The sequence below is a fragment of the Populus nigra genome, chromosome 17 (genome assembly GCF_951802175.1).
Source record: "Populus nigra chromosome 17, ddPopNigr1.1, whole genome shotgun sequence".
Taxonomy (NCBI): Eukaryota; Viridiplantae; Streptophyta; class Magnoliopsida; order Malpighiales; family Salicaceae; genus Populus; species Populus nigra.
Genome location: NC_084868.1, coordinates 637154 through 657097, shown reverse-complemented (window position 1 = coordinate 657097; position 19944 = coordinate 637154). Strand labels below are relative to the sequence as shown.

Below are 19944 nucleotides of genomic sequence, written 5' to 3'. Positions count from 1 at the left end.
TTACTGCTGTCTCGGGGTGCCGACATAATTCGCCACTCGTCTTACCACATTGTCGTTGTACGCCATTGCATTAGCCACACTTGCTGCCTCGCCACCACCAGTTGCCCACCCTGTTTCTGATACAATAATCTTAATCCCTTGAAATCCTTCTCTCTCCATTGCATACACAAATGCATCAACGCTAGCATCGAAAAGATTAGCATACAAGAATCCACCATCTTGCGCTACGTTTTGGTTTCTAAACAAGGCATAATCTAATGATATATGTTCCTTATTGTTGATATAGCTTATGTAAGGATGGTTAAAAGAAACATTTCAATTTAATAATTTAAATTGTTAGTTGAGGTTTTAGGATATGATTTATATTATTCTTTAACACACTTCCTCAAATGAAAGTTCTTTGAACTTGAAATTTACACAGACCCACATTATCTTATGCTTAATTTTTATCAAATAAATAGGGATGTTGAAATTCGAACTCGTAACCGCTTGATCATCAAGGCTCTAATATCATATCAAAGAATCCTCTTTCAATCCAATAACTTAAGTTATTAGTTGAGATTTTAGGATATGATTTATATTATTTTCTAATAAAGATAAACATTAACCATGAAAGGAGATCCAGTGTCATGTAGAAATTTCATAAGAGGGATCATAACATAATGGAGATAAGGGTCAAATGCTGTAGATGATGGAGGGTATGAAAGAGAGAGCACAGAAGCCGCTTGAGGTGATGATAACTTAATACTTGTTACTAGATTTAGCATTTGTAGTGCTTGGTAAAGATTCATCATGGCAGGAACTAATAAGGAGTGTAGAATGGATCTTTGAGAAAGACTTCGTTTCCAACAGCAATGTATTTGACTTGGGCAGTGGGGGGGGGGGGTATTTGAGAAAATATTGGATTGAAGCCATTCAAGAGAGAAGTTGAGGGTGCCAGTGGCAAGAGAAGGGAGATCTTCATTAGGAATGTCAACCATGACATTGATTCCAGTCCCGGACAAAGATTTTAACGTTGTTGCATCAATATCAAAGATGCGAACGTTAGTGATTAAAGAACTCATTTCTCTTCTTTATGTTTCAAGAACTAGCTGGCTAGGGTGTTAAAAAGGGTGCTTAGAATTAAAGAGCTTGCTAGAGAGGAGGGAAGAGGGACAGCAGAGGGGAGGGTTGTGGTTTTTCAAGAAGCCAGGCTCGATGACATCAGAGATTGCAAGAGAAGGATTACACACAGACGCTCCAGACGCGGAATGCGGGGAAGCAGCTCTCAGCAAACCGGTGGTGCAAACACATTTTATATGGGACTTGTGTTATTCATCACCATCACATTCCCTCTCATTACTGGAGCTTTTCTCTCTAATCAGTAATCACATCGCTCAGTGGTTTTTCTATGAAAATCTTTATTTTTTTCTGGGGAGATAGGACTTGTGTTCTTCATGGTGACGGTGGAGACAAGGGAAACCAATTAAGTGGTTGTACTTGAAAAGATAATTGAAGATTAGGATGTGGTTTGCAATTGCATCTCAAACCGTGTTTTATAAAAAATAATTTTTTAATATTAAAAATAATTTTTACAAAATAAAAAAATATTATTTTAATATATTTCAAAAAAAAAAAAACACAAACGTAGAAGTCTGTGCTTAAATGCCTTCTCAATTAAAATCTCTTTACTACGAACTTGCGATTGGATTAATTTCTGGATAGTTAGATTAAGCAATTATGATCCCATGCATGTACGTACGTCTGCATAAAACAAAAAAGGTTGGCATATTTTTATTTGATGTTCGACGAAAGGATTAAATGTTGTGGAAGGGTTCGACACTGTGGGGGCAATTAATTTAAGCTTTGAAAAATTAACCCCCACAATGTTAATGGTAATTTGTATTTAATTATATAAATGTGATTTTCGATTAAGGTTTGGTGCTTGTTAAGTCTAAGAGGTAACTGATATTTCAAATTATATTTAGTTTGGAAAGGCATATTTTTTAATGTATTTTTCAAGTCAAATATAATTTCAACCACATTTAAATATAAAATCAAGCTATACTTTTTGAAAAATAGAAACCAGAGTACTATTAGAACGCTTAAACCATGGAATATCCAAAGTAATTTACTCATAATAATAAAGGGACGTAGATGCATACACAACACAACTAGTTTCTTAGTCCTGCACATCTGCTTACAACATAGTAGACCAAGCTACAAAGGGTACTAGAAATTAAACAGAAGACTTCCTCATGATCAAGTAGAAGCCACTTATTCTCGTAGTAGATCCCCGTAGTAGACCAAACAGTACTGAACAGCATCAATCCATGATCAGCTTTTACTTCACACTGCAACAGCACAAATGTTTTTAAGAAAAAACCAATTCAATCTCGATCAGGATTAATGAATGAAATGGAAATTAAACATCGAATACCATAATAAAACATCTAGTTAATCATACCTTTTGCAGTCAGTAGAGGGGTCAATCTTGTAAGGAAGTTTAACACCACATTTGCCGGGAAGTCCAGCAGCAAGAGCAACATTACGACTATTGTATGAGAATTGACTAGCCGTGTTTTTCAAGCATGTACACACGCTCTGACGGTCCGGTGTGGTACGGGCCGCACTGTTAAGGCCCCTGATCCCATTGCAGCAGTTGTCTGTCAGTGCCCCACTGCCGACTACATAGGATATGCAAGGGGTTAAGGTGTTAATCACCTGATTACATGAAATCGCTGCTTTAGTGGTGGATGCAGTCATGACCATGATGCACACAACCAAGCAAACTAAATGAAGGGCTCTCGGACTTGCCATGATTGATGAATCTATTGGAGCTAGCAGATTAGAAACTTCACTTGTTATTGGCTGAAGGGTGAGTTTTAGGGCTCCAGGATGTGGTGTTTATATAGGGAAAATGTGCAGGCATTAGTACTGGTGAAGATTTTTGAATGTGTTTGGCATTGTGTTTTACGAGCAACATATTAAATGCTTGGTGGTTGAGGTTAATGGAATTTGGTTGCGAACATAAATGCTGCAGTAAATTAAGCAAGTGACTAAACATCAAACTCCAACTATCACCATGGGCAGATTAAAGAAAGAAGCTACTCCAAGCATACTGTTCTACTTACCAGCCACAGGTTCGTACATACATCGAAGTAAAGGCAAATAGATTTTGATATGGTTAGTTTTTTAAGAGTATTCTTTCTTAAAAATATATTAAAATAATTTTTATTTTATTTTTTAAACTCATTTTTAGTATTGGTATATTAAAACATTAAAAAAAAATTTAAAAATCAAATTTCTTTTTAAAGTACAGTCGCACAACAGAACAAACTCAAGAACTGCCCTTTTATGTATGAGCTGTGAAGAGAATGATATATTCTTATTATATTACAAAGAAAGCAAAGGTTACAATTTATACTAATGGCTTAATACAAAGAGCCTACATTATAGCCTACGATCAAACCTAATTATCTATGAATAAGGAAACAAATAAGTAAAGATTCAATTACAGTATTTGCCTAAACTTGATTTCCTATTCTGTGGTTGATTTCCTATGCTGTGCTTGGTTTCCTTTAACACTCCCCCTCAAGTTGGAGTGTATGTTAATTACACCCAACTTGCTAAGTAAAGTCTCAAACTGTGTGGAGCTTAATGGCTTAGTAAACAAGTCAGCCGGTTGATGTGTAGTTCGAATGTAGGCTGTCTGAATCATTCCTGCTTGAATTTTCTCACGTATCAAATGACAGTCTATTTCTATGTGCTTGGTTCGCTCATGAAAGACGGGATTCGATGCTATGTGCATTGTTGCTTGATTATCGCAGAATAAGGTTACCGGCTGTGTGTGATTTATCTGCAAGTCCTTCAAAATGTTTTTCAGCCATGTAATTTCGCAACATGTAGTAGCCATAGAGCGATATTCTGCCTTTGCACTTGAACGTGATATTGTTGTCTGTTTCTTGGTCCTCCATGAAACTGGTGCTTCTCCAAGTAAAATGCAGTAACCAGTAATTGATCTTCTCGTGTCCTTACAACGAGCCCAATCAGCATCACAAAATGCTCGTAACTGAAGTGCGCCTGTGGACGGCAACAGGATGCCTTGGCCAGGTGTTTGTTTGATATATTTGAGCACTTTATAAGCTGCATCCAGATGTGGTTGGCGGGGCTTGTCCATGAACTGACTTAGGATGTGCACAGCATAAGTCAAGTCTGGTCTAGTTATTGTAAGGTAGAGTAACCTGCCAACTAACCTCCTGTATGTTGATCCATCTTCCAAAAGCTTTCCATCAGATTGTGTTAGGGACACATTTTGCTCTAAGGGAAACCGAGATGGCTTGACACCCAAAAACCCCGCATCATCCAAAATGTCGAGTGCATATTTTCTCTGTGACAAACTAATGCCATGTCGTGATCTGGCAACCTCGATGCCAAGGAAGTATTTCAGTTGCCCCAAGTCCTTAAGTTTGAATTGTTTGGACAAGAAGAGTTTGGTGTTCTCTATGTCCTGCAAATTATTCCCAGCTAATATCAAATCATCAACATATATCAGTAATGCTAGAAAGTTACCATGATGGCTTCGGACGAACAAGGAATAATCAGATAGGGACTGATGGAATCCTGCAGCCTTGAGTGCACCGCACAGCTTGATAAACCATTGTCTAGAGGCTTGTTTTAAGCCATACAGGGATTTATGAAGTTTGCAAACGCGTGTCTCCCCCTTTCGCCCGAAGCCAGGAGGCAAAGTCATGTATACATCCTCATCCAAGTCACCATGCAAGAATGCATTGTTGACATCAAGTTGATGTAAATGCCAACCACGCAAAGCTGCCACACTAAGTAAGAGGCGGACAGTGACCATCTTGGCTACGGGAGCAAAGGTTTCCTGATAATCAACGCCTTCAACTTGGCTGTAGCCCTTAGCCACCAGTCGTGCCTTATAGCGTTCCACTGTCCCATCGGCCTTCAACTTGATTTTGTATACCCATTTGCAGCCGATCGGCCGTTTGTGGGATGGTAAAGGTACCAAACTCCAAGTCCCAGTGGCCTGTAAAGCAGCTATCTCATGGTGCATAGCCTCACGCCACTGAGGATGTTGAACAACCTGTGAGAAACTAGTGGGTTCTTTGAGGAGAGTGAGTTGAGCAGTATAAGCTTTGTGATGGGGAGAAAGGTGAGTATAAGATAAATAGGCAGAGAGGGGATAAGCAATACCTGAAGTGTGAACCATGTTCGTGGATGATGTCGGGTCAGGCCTTGAAGGGAGAGTTATGGCAAGATGAAAATCCTGCAAGTAAGAAGGAGTGGTGATAGAACGACTGCCACGACGAAGGGTAGGAATGGGCACAGGTGAGGAGGTGTGCTGTATGGGAGATAAATCGGGTAATGGATTTTCAGTAGGACTGGCTGGAGATGGGGACTCTGTGAGGGGAGCTAGAGGAGTAGATGAGGTGGGGGAAGGATGGGTCTGGGAATTGGGTGAGCTAGGAAGTGGAGGACAGGGAAGCAGAGGAGGGGGTTCAAAATGTATGTCGAAAGGTAAGGATGGAGTGGGAGTGGGGGTGGGAGGCAAAAATGATGGGGGATTAGTAGGTGATGCAGATGTAAGAAAGGGAAATATGGATTCAAAGAAAACGACATCCCTGGAGACTATTATTCGTTGTGTAACTAGATCAAAAACTCTATACCCCTTTTTCCCATAAGGATAGCCAAGAAAAAGACACCGAGATGCTCGAGGATCAAATTTGGAGCGACTTTGGGCATGGGTGGAAACAAAACATAAGCAACCAAATACTCGTAAGTGCAAGTAATTAGGAACTATGTTGAAGAGTTTTTCATATGGTGTTTTTCCAAGGAGAGTGGGGGTTGGTGTTCGATTTATGAGATAAGCGGAAGCAAGAATAGTGTCACCCCAAAATTGGTGAGGAAGACCGGCTTGAAGAAGTAAAGCACGTGCCATATTTAACAAATGCCTATGTTTGCGTTCGGCAACGCCATTTTGTTGTGGAGTATTAATGCAACTGGTTTGATGAATAATACCTTTGTGAGCGTAAAAGCTTTCAAGTTTGAATTCAAGACCGTTATCACTACGAATCATTTTAACTTTGGAATCAAATTGGTTTTCAGCCATGTTGATGAAATTGACTAGAAGATCCCTAGTGTCGGATTTGTGTTTCATAAGATAAATCCATGTGCACCTAGTATGATCATCAACGATAGTAAGAAAATATTTGGCACCTGAAATAGAAGGAATTTTATAACCACCCCAAATGTCAACATGGATTAAATCAAATGAAGATGTAGTAGTAATGGAACTTGAAGAAAATGAAAGTCTGGTTTGTTTTGCTAACGGACAAATCAAACACTTGTCGTTAGAGCAAGAATTAACTTTAGGAAATAATGGAGAGACTTTGGTTGAGGGATGCCCAAGACGTTGATGCCAAAGGTTCGGGTTAGAAGTTTTGGCATGGTTGCAGGTTCCTTTCTTGGCTTGATCGAGAAAGTAGAGACCCTCCCGTTCAATTCCCGTCCCAATCATCTTCCCCGAACGTAGGTCCTGAATCACACAAAATTGGCTTAGAAAAATGGTTATGCAAGAAGAATCAAAGGCTAGTTTGCTAATGGAAATTAAATTCAATCGGAAATATGGGACACATAAAACATTATCAAGGATCAAATCAGGAGATAGATGAACTCTGCCTATGTGAGTTACTTGTGCTATTGATCCATTCGGTAATTCAACAGTGCGGCTATTAACCGGTCTTGAGTATGTGAGCAAATTTTGGTCATAAATCATATGATCTGTGCACCCACTATCCAAAATCCATGTGCTCCTGTTGCCATTAGAGAAGAGTGAAAAAGCTTTACCTGAGAGCTCATCATGAGTTGGACAGTTACTAACATGGTTGGCAGAGGATGTTTTAGTTTTTAACATGCTGAGTACTGTTTGCACTCGTCAGGTGTGAAAGGAAAGTTCATCTCCTTCCTTTTATTCTCATGGGATGCAACTTGATTTCCCTTGGAAATTGCCATATTAAACTCAGCTTCAGTTACTGCTTTCTTCTTGCGACAATATTCAGCCGTATGTCCCTTCCAGCGGTAGAAAGTGCATCTGAGATGTGCGCGACAATCCTTGGTGTTGTGATTTGTTCTGTTGCATCTGGAGCATCTCTGTTCAGTTTCATTCTCATGGCTTGAATTCTTTACGGCAAAGGCAGCAGCCTCTGGTTGAGCAAGACTTTTCCCAGTTGTCACTTCTTATTGTTTTTCATGACGAAGAACCAGTGAATATGCCTTGTTTATTGTTGGTAATGGATCCTGCAACAGAGTGTTGCTACGAACACCCACATACGAATCACTAAGACCCATGAGAAATTTCATGGTTTTCTGTGTGTCCAAGTATGCAGCCACTTCCTTGGTTGATCCACAAGTGCATGTTGGAAAGGTGCAGAGTGCATCACGCTCATCCCATAAACCTTTCAGTTTTGTAAAGTAGGATCCCACAGACATGTTGCCTTGCACACAGTTGTGAATTTCATTCTCAATATTAAATAACTGAACCACATTCACATGTGAGAATCTTTCTTGTAAATCAAGCCACATTTGTCTGGCATCCTTGCAATTGATGACGCTGGCTGCAATATCTTTGGACATAGATCCCAGCAACCAAGTTTTAACCAAACTATTACACCGATTCCATTGTTGATGCTCATCTGGTTTCTTCTCATCAGGCTTCTTCATTGAGCCATCTATAAATCCAATCTTGTTTTTAACTGTCAGAGCCATAGTCATGGATTGGCTCCATGTGCTGTAGTTGTCTTCAACCAAAGGTTGTGGCACAAGAACAGCGTCAGGTTGATCTGAATGGTGAAGGTAAAGCTGGTGATTGGGATGATCCCATCTTGCTCCTGAAGACATGTTTCCTTGGTTTTCGTCTCCCATGGAAGTTGGCTAAAGGGTTTGTGTTTTATTTTGATACCTAGATTAATTGTTCTGATACCATGAAGAGAATGATATATTCTTATTGTATTACAGAGAAAGCAAAGGTTACAATTTATACTAATAGCTTAATACAAAGAGCCTACATTATAGCCTACGATCAGACCTAATTATCTATGAATAAGGAAACAAATAAGTAAAGATTCAATTACAGTATTTGCCTAAACTTGATTTTCTATTCTGTGGTTGATTTCCTATGTTGTGCTTTGTTTCCTTTAACATAACAGAACAAACTCAAGAACTGCCCTTTTATGTATGAGCTGAGCTTAGCCATTATGTGAAGAGATCTTGGGAAGTTAATTCGAACATGACATCCTCTTTCTAAGGTAATTGTAGTGCGGATTGAGAGGTAAAATAGAGTCATGATTTGAACATTGGATTGCATTCACTTGTCTATTCTTTAGAGGGAACTACATCTCCATTATTAGCTGATATTAATTGCAGGGGTAGCTCTGCTTTAACAACCATAATCAAAACACATTTTATATGGGCCCACATCAACAGTAAAGTGAGTTTTAGCTTTACCAAACAGTATCTTTGAGCTTATCTAATCATGCATCCTTCAAGAAATGGAAAACTTTACTCTCATATATATATTCTACATATCAACATACTCTTGGCTCAATACTGTTAATTAAGTAGGGATTAATTGGAGTGGGCTATTAATTAAAGGAAGAATACATTGCAAAATGGGATTGATAATTCCATTCATCTCATGGAATTGGATGTATGACTACCTTTCCAGTTGCTCGGTTTGTTTCAATGTAAGAGAAGGCCTCTGCGACCTGAGAAAATGTGAACGGGCCTTTAGGATCAACCACTGGCTTTATCTTTCCACTCTCCAAGTAAGGGTTTAGTGTCTTCAAAGTATTCCCATTGGAAGTGACCACAAATCTAAAACCAGGGGGTGTGACTGCACCAGTTAAGGCCACCACACTGCCCCCTTCTTTCACAACCTTCACTGCCTTGTCGCATTGTCCTGTCATTTTGGAACAAAAGATCGTTACTTTCATTAAATTAACTGTGGCAATCAAACCTACAAGTGTAACAAGGAAAGAACATGGTTTAGTTACATATGTCTAGTAATGAAATAAGTTGTAGTCTTGGAAATGAAAGCATGCTAAGTTGCCAAGCCATGCAATGAAATTACTATGAACTCATGGTGCTCAAATTTTAAAAAAAAATAAAGGTTAAGGAGTAAGTTTAGTTTGGCCCAAATTGAGAGTAATTTTGGGTAAATACTTAGCAGGAAAAAAGAAATTATAATCCCTTTTTGAAACAATCATTTAGTGTTAAAACTTACCAATGGCATCATACACTACATCAAACTTTTCTGGCAAATCTTCAAAGTTCTCTTTAGTGTAGTCAATAGCCAAATCAGCCCCCAAACTCTTGAGCAACTCCAATTTTCCAGTGCTTGAAGTAGCTGCGATTCTTGAAGCACCAAACACATGTTTTGCTAGCTGCAAGAGAATAGAATAAATAAATAAAAAGATTGAAAAGAGAATCTCTAATAAAGGTATGTAAAACCACTAATTATATGAAAATTGTTATTGTTATTATTATTATTATTATTAAGATTTGCTCCTGGATCAGAGTTGGTATCATATAGAACTTGAATTATGTTAGCTCAATCATGTACTTAAAGTGATAAGCAGATGAAAAAAGGAGATCATTTGTTGAATGTAGATCAATTACCTAAACTGATTAGCCTGGAGGGTTTTGTGGTATGCTCAAGCCTCAAATTACAGGTTTTCACCATTGTTAATCAAACTACTTGATTGCTATTTGACAGGATGTTGTTGAGAATGGAGATAAATTAGGTTCAAATCCAACTGCAAATCAAGCTGGAAATATGATTTTTGCTTACTATAGCATACCTGAATCACAAGGCTTCCAACACCACCAGCACCATTCAAAACAAGAATAGATTTACCAGCAGAAAAGCCAGTCCTCTCCAGACCCTCATATGCGGTTTCAATTGCGAGAGGAAGACCAGCAGCTTGTATAAAATCCAGATTCTTAGGTTTCAGGGCCAATAACTTCTCTTCAACAGCAGTGTATTCTGCCAAAGAGCCGAATTGTTTTGGTCCTTCCAATGCCTTTTCGTTTATGTTTCCATATACTGCATCACCCTCCTTCAGTTCCTTCACTTGATTGCCAACTTTTACCACCACTCCGGCAACATCATATCCAGGAACAGTCTAAAAAGTGAACACCCTTTTTATTAAGAATTGATCACTGCAAATCAGTCTTGCATGGCTACAAAAATATATTCAACGTGGTGATAAAGTGCAACATAAACCAGTGTTACTATACCAATCTCGGGGTTGACTCGTCACAAGGCTTGAGTCAAACACCAGGCGGATTAACTCAAAAAAACTTTTGTTGAAGGTAAAAATAGTATTGTTTTGAAAAAAATAATTTAGAAGGTTAACGGACTTTTAATCAAGTCAACCAAGACGTGGATTAATCCATATTTTTTTCTAGATCAACTCTCCTCTTGTTTATTGTGAAACTTGGCTCGGGCTGAGCCCTGGCTCAACTTGCCGGTCCAAACCGTGTTTAATAATCTTGCATAAATTACAAAATATTCTTATATTTGGCTTCAAAGATTTCATAATTTTGTTAATTTGGCTCAATTTAGTAGAGAACAAAAATGGTACTAAGGTACCCAATTTCTCTAATTTTTTACTCTTAATTATCTCAGTATTTCTTTCCGTTTCTTGAACATTACATTATCTATCAGCAGATCAAACATGCAAAGTCATTTCTTGATGGTCTACCTACGGTCTACACAATTTCTCAGATAATTATTAATAAATTAAGAAAACTCCACTAAACAGAAAGAAAAGATTGGAAATTTGAAGCCATGTCTTCCCTAATGAGCAATTCAAGCTAAAGCAAGGAATGAAGCTGGCAATGAAGGTAAGGTACAAGGGGCTGGAAGCCTGAGTTTGATAATGACTACTTTGGCAATAAAGAGAGGGAAAGGAGTGAAAGAAAAACAGAGTGATCAAGAGGCAAGAGATGTACCGGAAGGGGAGAATCAGTGGCCTTGAACTTGCCCTGTCTTCGCTTGGCATCAACAGGGTTGAGAGCAGCAGCAACAACTTTGATCAGAACCTGGTCTTCTTTCACTTCAGGCACTGAAACTTTATTATCAAATTTCAAAACTTCCACACCCCCATATTCTCCATATACGCACGCCTTCATTTCAGAAGGTATGGAGGACACTTTGGTGGCTTCAGCTGCTGCTTGGGATTGAGAACTTGCAGAAACTCTTAGAGGAATGTGAGAGGGTGAACAAGTGTGCTTAACAAGAGCAGTTTTCTTTGCCGGGAAAGTGAGGGAAAATCTGAGAGAAAATGAATTGGAGGAGATTCGAGGGTGAAGGGTTGTGAGTTTGGGTACAGCGGTTGTCATTGTGGTTTCCATATTCCCAACCTTATCTCTCGTCTCCTTGCAGTCTTTATATACTACTAGCTAGGCTTTTGTGTGAAAACTTTCAGGAATTTTCTCAGCCATAAGATCCTCTTACAATGTCAGCCGTCCAAAATAAAAAGACTATCGAAACAAAAAAAAAAATCAGTTTTGTTGCTTTGTGAGGTTGTGGCCATGGGAGGACATGTAAAGTTTCCATGATAATGTGACTCAAGCATGTGGCAGGGTCCCTTCCAAATCCACATTCAACTGCGGGTCACAGACAAGTCTAGCTCTTGCAAGTCGTCATTGAGGAAGACTAACAAGGCATTCCAATCGATGTTGTCTGTGTTCAACAATCCTCAGTTGTTTCCATTTGAAGGATTGTCAACTAAATGATCCATGCCAGTGGGATCCTGGCACACAAATACAGATAAACATGGAGAAATAGTAGCTTGAGTTTATATGGTTGTGGACTCCATCACCACCAGAGGACCATTTGAATACAAGGTAAACCAGAGGTTTGTTTCCACAGCCTCAGCAATGGCACCTTGTCAAATCTTTTTTTAAATCACCAAAATCAGAAGTTTAGAACATATGTCCTGTAATATTAGAACAAAGAGAAGTAAAATATTTACCAGAATCCATGTTTTCATGTGAAGATTAAGATCAAACTGAGACTTGGAATCACAATAAAGATCACAAAGACAAGAAATCTAGTGCTTTAAAAAATGTAGTAAAAAGGGCAAGTGACAATTTTCCTTGCTATTTATTGGCATTGAAGGCATTATCTTCTTCAAGAACAGGGCAATTCATAAAGAGACAAACTGACTTAATTCCTCAATCTGTAAAGTTCATTAGTGAGAACATGACCTCAAAATTAATCCAGAAATTATAAAGAAATAAATTAGATAAAATACAAAACAATTCATTTTCTAAGAATCAAAATAGATATTTCAATCAGAGAAAACAAGAATGAGAGAAGAGAGCAATTTTGTAACTTGCTTGTGATCGTAAGAGCTTGGTCTTTACGCTGATATTAGGTTTTTAGCAATGATACACGGCCAAACTTATATTTTTAATTGTGTCTTTTACATTCTTGTATAATTTTATTTTTCTTCTTCTGAAAATGCATATTAGCTATGCTAGTTAGAATATAATTTTGAAAAAATAATTTTTTTCATTTCTTAAAATCTTAATGGTTGAGTAATTTTGAGCAATCTCTTGTTATATTTTTTGTATAACTCAGGGGTATTAAAAAATATAATTATGTTAATTTGAATAGAAAAACTCGATAAAACAATATGTAAACAATTCAATATTTTGTAAGAAATTAATCGAAACAATTAGATAACGTAGAGAAATATTGGAGACTTGTTTACCATACAAGGACATATTTAGCCATTTCCTATATTGATGGAACACGGCTTTGCCGCGGGCTGTTTCAATTTCTTTACAACTAAAATAAAGATGTTAGATATACGTTATTCGGGTATGAGAAATATACTTGATCCATGTTACTTGGATATAAAAAACATGTTTGAGCCCCGTATATTTGAGTTTAATAAATATATCATATTCACGTTATTGTGAACTTGGAAAATTATCTAAGTCCATATACTTTGGACTTAATGATATGCTAAATTCAGGCGTTTTGGGTTTGAGAAATATATCAGACCCACGTAATGTGGACTTAGCTGTCCGCCAAGTCTAAACATCTTAGGTCTGGAAAGCATGTCAAACTCATGTTACTGTTTGTTAGACCCACGTTACACTAGACTTGGTTGGCGCCAAGTCCAGACACCTTAGATCTAGCAAGCATGTCAAACCCACGTTACTGTTTGCTAGGCTCACGTTACTCTAGACTTGACTGATGCTAAGTCCAGACACCTTGGGTCCGGCAAGCATGTTAAATCCACGTTACTTGGATCTAGCAACTATATGAGACTCATGTTAGCTGACGATGCGTTGCATGTGCAACCTAGAATCTAGCCACTATGATGACAGGAAAAACAGAGTATTTTATTTTTTTAACTTGAAAACCTATTTTCTATCCATTTTTTAACTTGAAAAAACCCATTTTCAACAATGTCAAACCCTAGAAACCTTTTCAAACCAATATCAAACCAATATCAATTCATTGCCACCAAATACCCAATAAATCACCTGGAAAACCTGAAATCCACGTGAAATAAAAAAATTTCCCGAGTTCAGATTTATTTTAGCTGTTTTTAAGGACTTGTCTGTCCCACGTTAGAAACTAACCGGAAACTGGAAGCATAGACTTGACCATCTTGACAGAAAATCATCAATGATTTTACACATGCATGCTTTAAAAAAAATAGATTTGTTGGAACTGTATGAGTTCACGGAATTTGCCTGATCGATTGCCATCATTTCTAAAATAACTCTCTATTCACTTTAACAATGGAATTAAGCAGAAGCCATGCACTCTCCAAGGGGAAAAAAAAACAAAAATCATGATCGCGAATCACAATATATAAGGCAAGGATGAAAAATAAAAGCGAACAATAACGTCAAAAATTAAAAAAGAAAATCACAATAGTTCAAAAACTCTTGGAGACAGTTGAATATTGTAGTAACTTAGAGCATGTTTGGGAGCACGATTTAACCCGCGTTCCCAAAAAATTTGAATTTTTTTTTGTTAAAATTTAATATGGTTTATATGTTTTAGATTGTTTTGATGTGCTGATGTCAAAAATATTTTTTTAAAAATAAAAAAACATCATTTGCATGTATTTTGACACAAAAAATTATTTAAAAAGCACCCGCAACTACACTGTCAAACAAACTCTTAGTGTTTTTTCCCTACCACAAAGAAAAAAATATTTGATCAATTATATGATTTTTGCCTTTTATGTTGGGCCTACATGTAATTATGTTTTAAACATTTATTTTGTAAATACTAAAATAATTTTTTTTATTTATAAAGACCTGTTTTTTATTTATTTTACATATAAAAATATATCTTACAACAATTTTAACAAAACACATGTTTTTTTTAATTTGTTTTTTTAAATCACAATTATTTTTTTATTTAAAAAGCCTACTTTTTAAAACAATCACCACAAAAACTACCACAATATCAAATATACATTAAGAGTCTGTTTAAAATTATGGTTGAGATTGTTTTTCAAAGTGTTTTTTATTTTATAATATATCAAAATAATATTTTTTTAATTTTAATATTAGTATGTTAACATGATCTAAAAATATATTTTAAAATAAAAAAAAATTAAAACTTGATCCAGCTGCACAAATAAATAGCACTTAAACATGTTTTTGTGACTATGATGACGAAGGCTTTGTCCTTGTGCATGTAACATGCAAAACCTTTTGCTTCAATGAACGAACATCTTTAATATTTTTTAAAAAAACAATTATTTTATGCATTAATAAGTATATTTGCAAGCTAATCTCACCCGATAAATTTAATGGTTGAAATTTAAAAAAAAAACTTTCAATAAAATAACCCATCAATTCAAAAACAATTTTTGTTCATTTTAATTTTAATAATGTATAATAAGGCCTGGTTTTATGTCAATCTTACTGGAGTGCAAGCTTTATGTCCATGCAATCTAAAACAGCAATAAAACCTTTCCATCGTATAAAAATAATAATAGTAACAGGTCTGGTAAATATGTCAGACTCATCTTATTTGGGTCTGATAAACATGTTAGATTCACATTACTTTGTACTTTGTTAGCGTCAAGTCCAAACATCTAAAGTCTAGCAAATATAACAGACACACATTACTTGGGTCTCACAAACATATCTTGTTCATGTTACTTGGATCTGGCAAACATGTCAGAATCAAGTTATTGTGGACTTGGTTATCTTCTCAAGTCCATGCACTTTGAACTTGACAGTCTGTCAAGTCCAGGGGTTCTGATTTACTGTTAATTCACTATTTTTCTTTTTAGAAAAATGCAATTTTTTAAAAAAATACAACAACCAATTACCAAACTTTATTTTTATCTATGTTATTTTTCATTCATTGCATAATGTAGCATGACCTTGTAAGACATCATAGCCAAAGTATAGTTTAATATAATTGATGATGTTCAAAAAATCCAAGAAACTTGGGAGAAAAATTTATGTATTATATAATCTGTTAATATTTTTATTCTGGCAATCTGATCCATTTTCTCATATCAAAATGGCTGGAGGCGGGTGCCTGATATCTGAAAAAGGTTCCATTTGATGAATTTTGAGGCTATCTGATGATTAAGTTAGTGATTTTTTGAGAGAAAATGCAATCATATTACAAAGAGATATTTTGAAAATAAATAAGCAATAGAGAATGAAAATTTTGAATCTTTTATTTAAATGATTCATGTTCTATTTATAGCCCATAAATTTTTTTTATGGAGAGAATGGGCTAAAGTGTAATGTTATCCAGATAGTGTTAAAGAGAAAAAATATTTCTAATATATGTATTAATGTTAATAGGAAATATCACTAATATATGTATTAATGTTGATGGAAAATATCTCTAATATATGTATTAATGTTAATAAAAAATATCACTAACATATGTATTAATGTTGATGGAAAATATCTCTAATATATATATTAATGATAAAAAAATATCATTGGTATATGTATTAATGTGGATAAAAATATGGTGAGTTTTTAAAGGACTTTTATACACTATATTTTATATAATATTAATATCGATGGAAATATTATGGGTTCTTTGAGAACTTTTATACATCTAATAGGTGTAGTAGAATTCAAAATATAGTTATGCTAAATAAAAATATGGATCATTCTCTAAACTGAATCTATAAGAGGTGAGTCCTTTCTTTAACTGAGCTCAAGAGAGGTTGTTTTTTTAGATTTTTGGGCCCATTAAATCTAAGCTTATCAATAACAATATCAAATAGGATTTTGATACTAAGAGAAATGTTTTGGGTAAATTATTAAAACCCTATAAAATTAAATTTATCATCTAAAAAATTAAAAGAAATCATTCCATATTTAAGTAAATATTACAAAACCCATCTTTAATATCCAAAATACTCTTAATATTTTTAAAATCATTCTTATTGATATTAAGAATGTTTTGGATAAAAAAAGAGTTTCTTGTAATATGTTCAAATATTTGAAGGTCATTATTTTTCATGATATCTCATGGAAATTATTTTAATTTATCCAAAAAAATTTCTCCCTTATTTCATAATTTCCTAGTTTCCTTATCAAAACAGAGATCAGTTTTAGTGGGCCTGAATACTTGTTCTTTCGGATGACCTGTAATATGAAGAGTTCAATTTTACTCTATCCTAAAAAACTGGATATGATTTAGTAGCCTTTGGAGGGTAATAATTGTTATTTTTTAAAGTGATTTTTGCTTTAAAATATATTAAAATATTTTTTTATTTAAAAAAAATTATTTTTGATATTAACACATAAAAAATGATCTAAAAATACTAAAAAAATTAATTTAAAGTAAAAAAAAATAATTTTTTTTTTAAAAACATTTTTGAAACACAAAAATAAACGGGATGTCATGTGAGCATTCATTCTCTCTCTCTTTTCCTTTGCTTTTTTTGCTTCTAATTTCATCATTGTTTGTATTTTTTTATTAGTTTTTCTTTTCAATTTGATTCTTCAATATTTAGTTAATTTTGAATTAATTTTCATAATTTACTCCAGTTTATTTTCTATGAGGTTATTGTAGTTTCAAACAAACATCTTGATATTTGGTTTATATTATTTTTGGTATTGTATAATTAAATAAAAAATAATTTAAAAAAACAAAGTTATTAAATAAAGCAGAGTCAATGACCTGAGTCACAAGCTTGGTTGTTTAAGTCGTAGAGTTCGGGTCGATTTAATATATTATCATTTTAATATTAAAAAAAGTGTCATTTGAAAATTTCTTAAAGTCAAACCATGTTTTTTTTTTATCGATTATCTGAGTTGTTTGTAGACCTACCAAGTCGACTAAGTCACATCAGATAACTTCTACACTGTTTGATTTTAAACTCGAGTTAAACAATAAGACAAATCGATAGATTTTAAAGTTGACTCGTTAGATCAGGTTTAATAATAATATCAAATAATTCTTCATAATTTAAATATTTTTTTATTTTAAAATAACATGATCTTACCTGCAGTGTAACATGGCACAATAAACTAATAACCTCCAATCAATTAGAGATTTTTTTGGAAGTCTATTAGTATTTATTATTTAATAACTCTTGTTTATGGAAACTAATTAATTAAACCACATGGTCTTAGAAACTATATATATAATCCTCATTTTTTTTATTCATAACTTAATCCCTCCTTCAATTCTACATTCCTTTCCTTTTTTTTTGGTAAAAATAATAAATAAAAAGAAATGTATGGAATTTTTTATTAGGACATGAAGCTTTGATGTAATATAAAAAATATTAAATTAGAAATGATCAAAGATGGTCAAAACATTATTTAATTATGTCCAATTCTATATATAAAAAAATTATTTAAAAACAAGCAAAAAAAATTAATTTTCAATTAACTCCTGATTTTGGTTTGCAAGGTTGATTCAATTCCAAAAAAATATATATCAAAGAGTGATTTATGGCCATCACGTGATCGCCAAATTTTCAATTTCATTTCGTACATTTAGGTCCATGTTTAAAAAGTAGCCAACTGCCCATTTATTACGTGGATATGTGTGATCAAAAGATAAGGTACTGTCTGGCATGCTAGATAGTATTGAAAGGACAATATTAGATATAACTGCATAAATAATTATCTTGTTTTATGTTTGATATATATTGAATTGGAATTAATAATTTTTTTTTTATATTTGATAAACATGTTATAAGATAAACAACATATTATAATTCACCTAATAATTATAATAAACATAAAAAATCATGTGTTGATTGCATAAAAATTTTGAAGATTTACAACTATAGTTATGTTCTCCAAACTAATTATACAGAAGACAAATTATAAGAAATAATAAATTAAAATCTAAAAAATAGTTAAAAAAAATTAGCTTTTAAAAAGAAAAATCAAACTAACCCCAGAAATCTCCTAAACTTAGTCTAATTTTTAAAACTTGCAATCCATAAAATCCTTGAATCGGGTTTAATTAAGAAGGTTAATTCAAATCAATTTAAATTTGGAATGATGAAATTATGAAAAAAAAATCAATTTAAAAACTTTATAAAAAATAATAATAATAAAAAGAATGAATATTAAATTTGAAAGGAAAAAAACATATGGAAAATGAAATAAATAAATAAATAAAATCAATCTAAAAAGTGATCCTAGATAAATTAAATAGCAAGCTAAAAATAAATAACAAATTTAAAAGATAAAAAAATAAAAACAAAATGTGAAACTTTTTATTTATGTAATTATCACTCAAACATTCGCTAAAAAAATATCCTTACTAGTAACTTGTATATTTATAAAACATGAGTTCTAAATAATTCTACTAATTATGCTGCCATTATTAGAGCTTAGGCCTTGTTTGTTTGTAAAACAAAATAGTTTTTTTTAGAGTGATTTTTATGGAATATAAATTTTTGAAAAATAATTTATTTTTTAATATTTGATAGTGTTATTAAAATGAATTGGAAAACTCTTTTCAATATTTAGCTATGCCATGAAAAATGAGTTGAAAAATAACTTATTGATGTTTTAATTATTTTTTTCAAGTCTATTAAAAGAACAGTGACTAAATATGACAAATAAAAAACTTGAAGAATGATAAAATTAAAAAAAAATTCAATTTCATAAATTACTTCAAATAAAACAAGTAACAATAAAAAAAATAAAGATCAAATTTGACAGATAAAAAAATAAGGGAGGATGAAATTAAAAAAAATCCAATTTTATAATTTATTTCAAATAAAATAAATAGCAATCAAAGGATTGAGAACCAAGTTGATAGATAAAAAAATCTCAATTAAAAAAATAATAAGAAAAAAACAAATAACAATGAAAAAAATAAGTACCAAAATTGATATAATAATCAAATTATATCAAATTGTATAAAATAAAATTGAATAAATAAATAAATAAAAGAATTCAAAACAAGATATATAACAATTAAAAGATTTGGAGCTAAATTTAATATAATTAATAAATAATATGAAATTTTTAAATTTTTTATCACTTTTAAAAAGTGTATTGCGTCTAGAATAAATGAAAAGTATTTTCTTATAAACCAAACTATTTTTTTACTATAAATTTTTTTGATTAAACAATTTTTTTAATAATAAACAAATATAAAAAAGTTAGAAAATTTATTTTTATGAAGTCATTTTTTCATAAACCAAACGGGCTTAGCTAAAGTGGTAGGTGGGTTAGCTATTTATATTAATATTTAGAGTTTGAAATTTAAAAAGAAATACAAGAAAAATAATTTGTTACGAATGCATTAGCAAGATTGTAAATTATCAGCTTTGAACGAAAGATAATCCAAAAATATTATTATAATTAAGTAAAAAAAATTAACTAATTAAGATACCAAATACCTAGTCATTTTTTGTAACTTCGTGCAACCATTTC

General features: G+C 33.4%; 2 protein-coding genes and 1 pseudogene across 2 annotated transcripts; all 3 read right to left on the bottom strand.

Annotated features, from left to right (window-relative positions):
• On the bottom strand, positions 1-1064 carry LOC133677496 (glucan endo-1,3-beta-glucosidase-like; annotated as a pseudogene).
• A 1020-nt stretch (positions 1065-2084) lies between these two features.
• LOC133677699 (non-specific lipid-transfer protein 1-like) lies at positions 2085-2884 on the bottom strand. The gene is made up of 2 exons (XM_062099828.1): positions 2447-2884; positions 2085-2333 (listed from the first exon to the last, which is right to left on the bottom strand). The coding sequence occupies exons 1-2, from the start codon at positions 2797-2799 to the stop codon at positions 2324-2326; spliced, it is 363 nt and encodes a 120-aa protein (XP_061955812.1). The 5' UTR covers positions 2800-2884; the 3' UTR covers positions 2085-2323.
• Positions 2885-8541: 5657 nt separating this feature from the next.
• LOC133676431 (2-methylene-furan-3-one reductase-like) lies at positions 8542-11444 on the bottom strand. Its single transcript, XM_062098075.1, has 4 exons — positions 11017-11444; positions 9861-10184; positions 9284-9443; positions 8542-8959 (listed from the first exon to the last, which is right to left on the bottom strand). Exons 1-4 carry the CDS (start codon positions 11416-11418, stop codon positions 8694-8696), a joined length of 1152 nt encoding a protein of 383 aa, XP_061954059.1. The 5' UTR covers positions 11419-11444; the 3' UTR covers positions 8542-8693.
• Positions 11445-19944: the final 8500 nt, after the last annotated feature.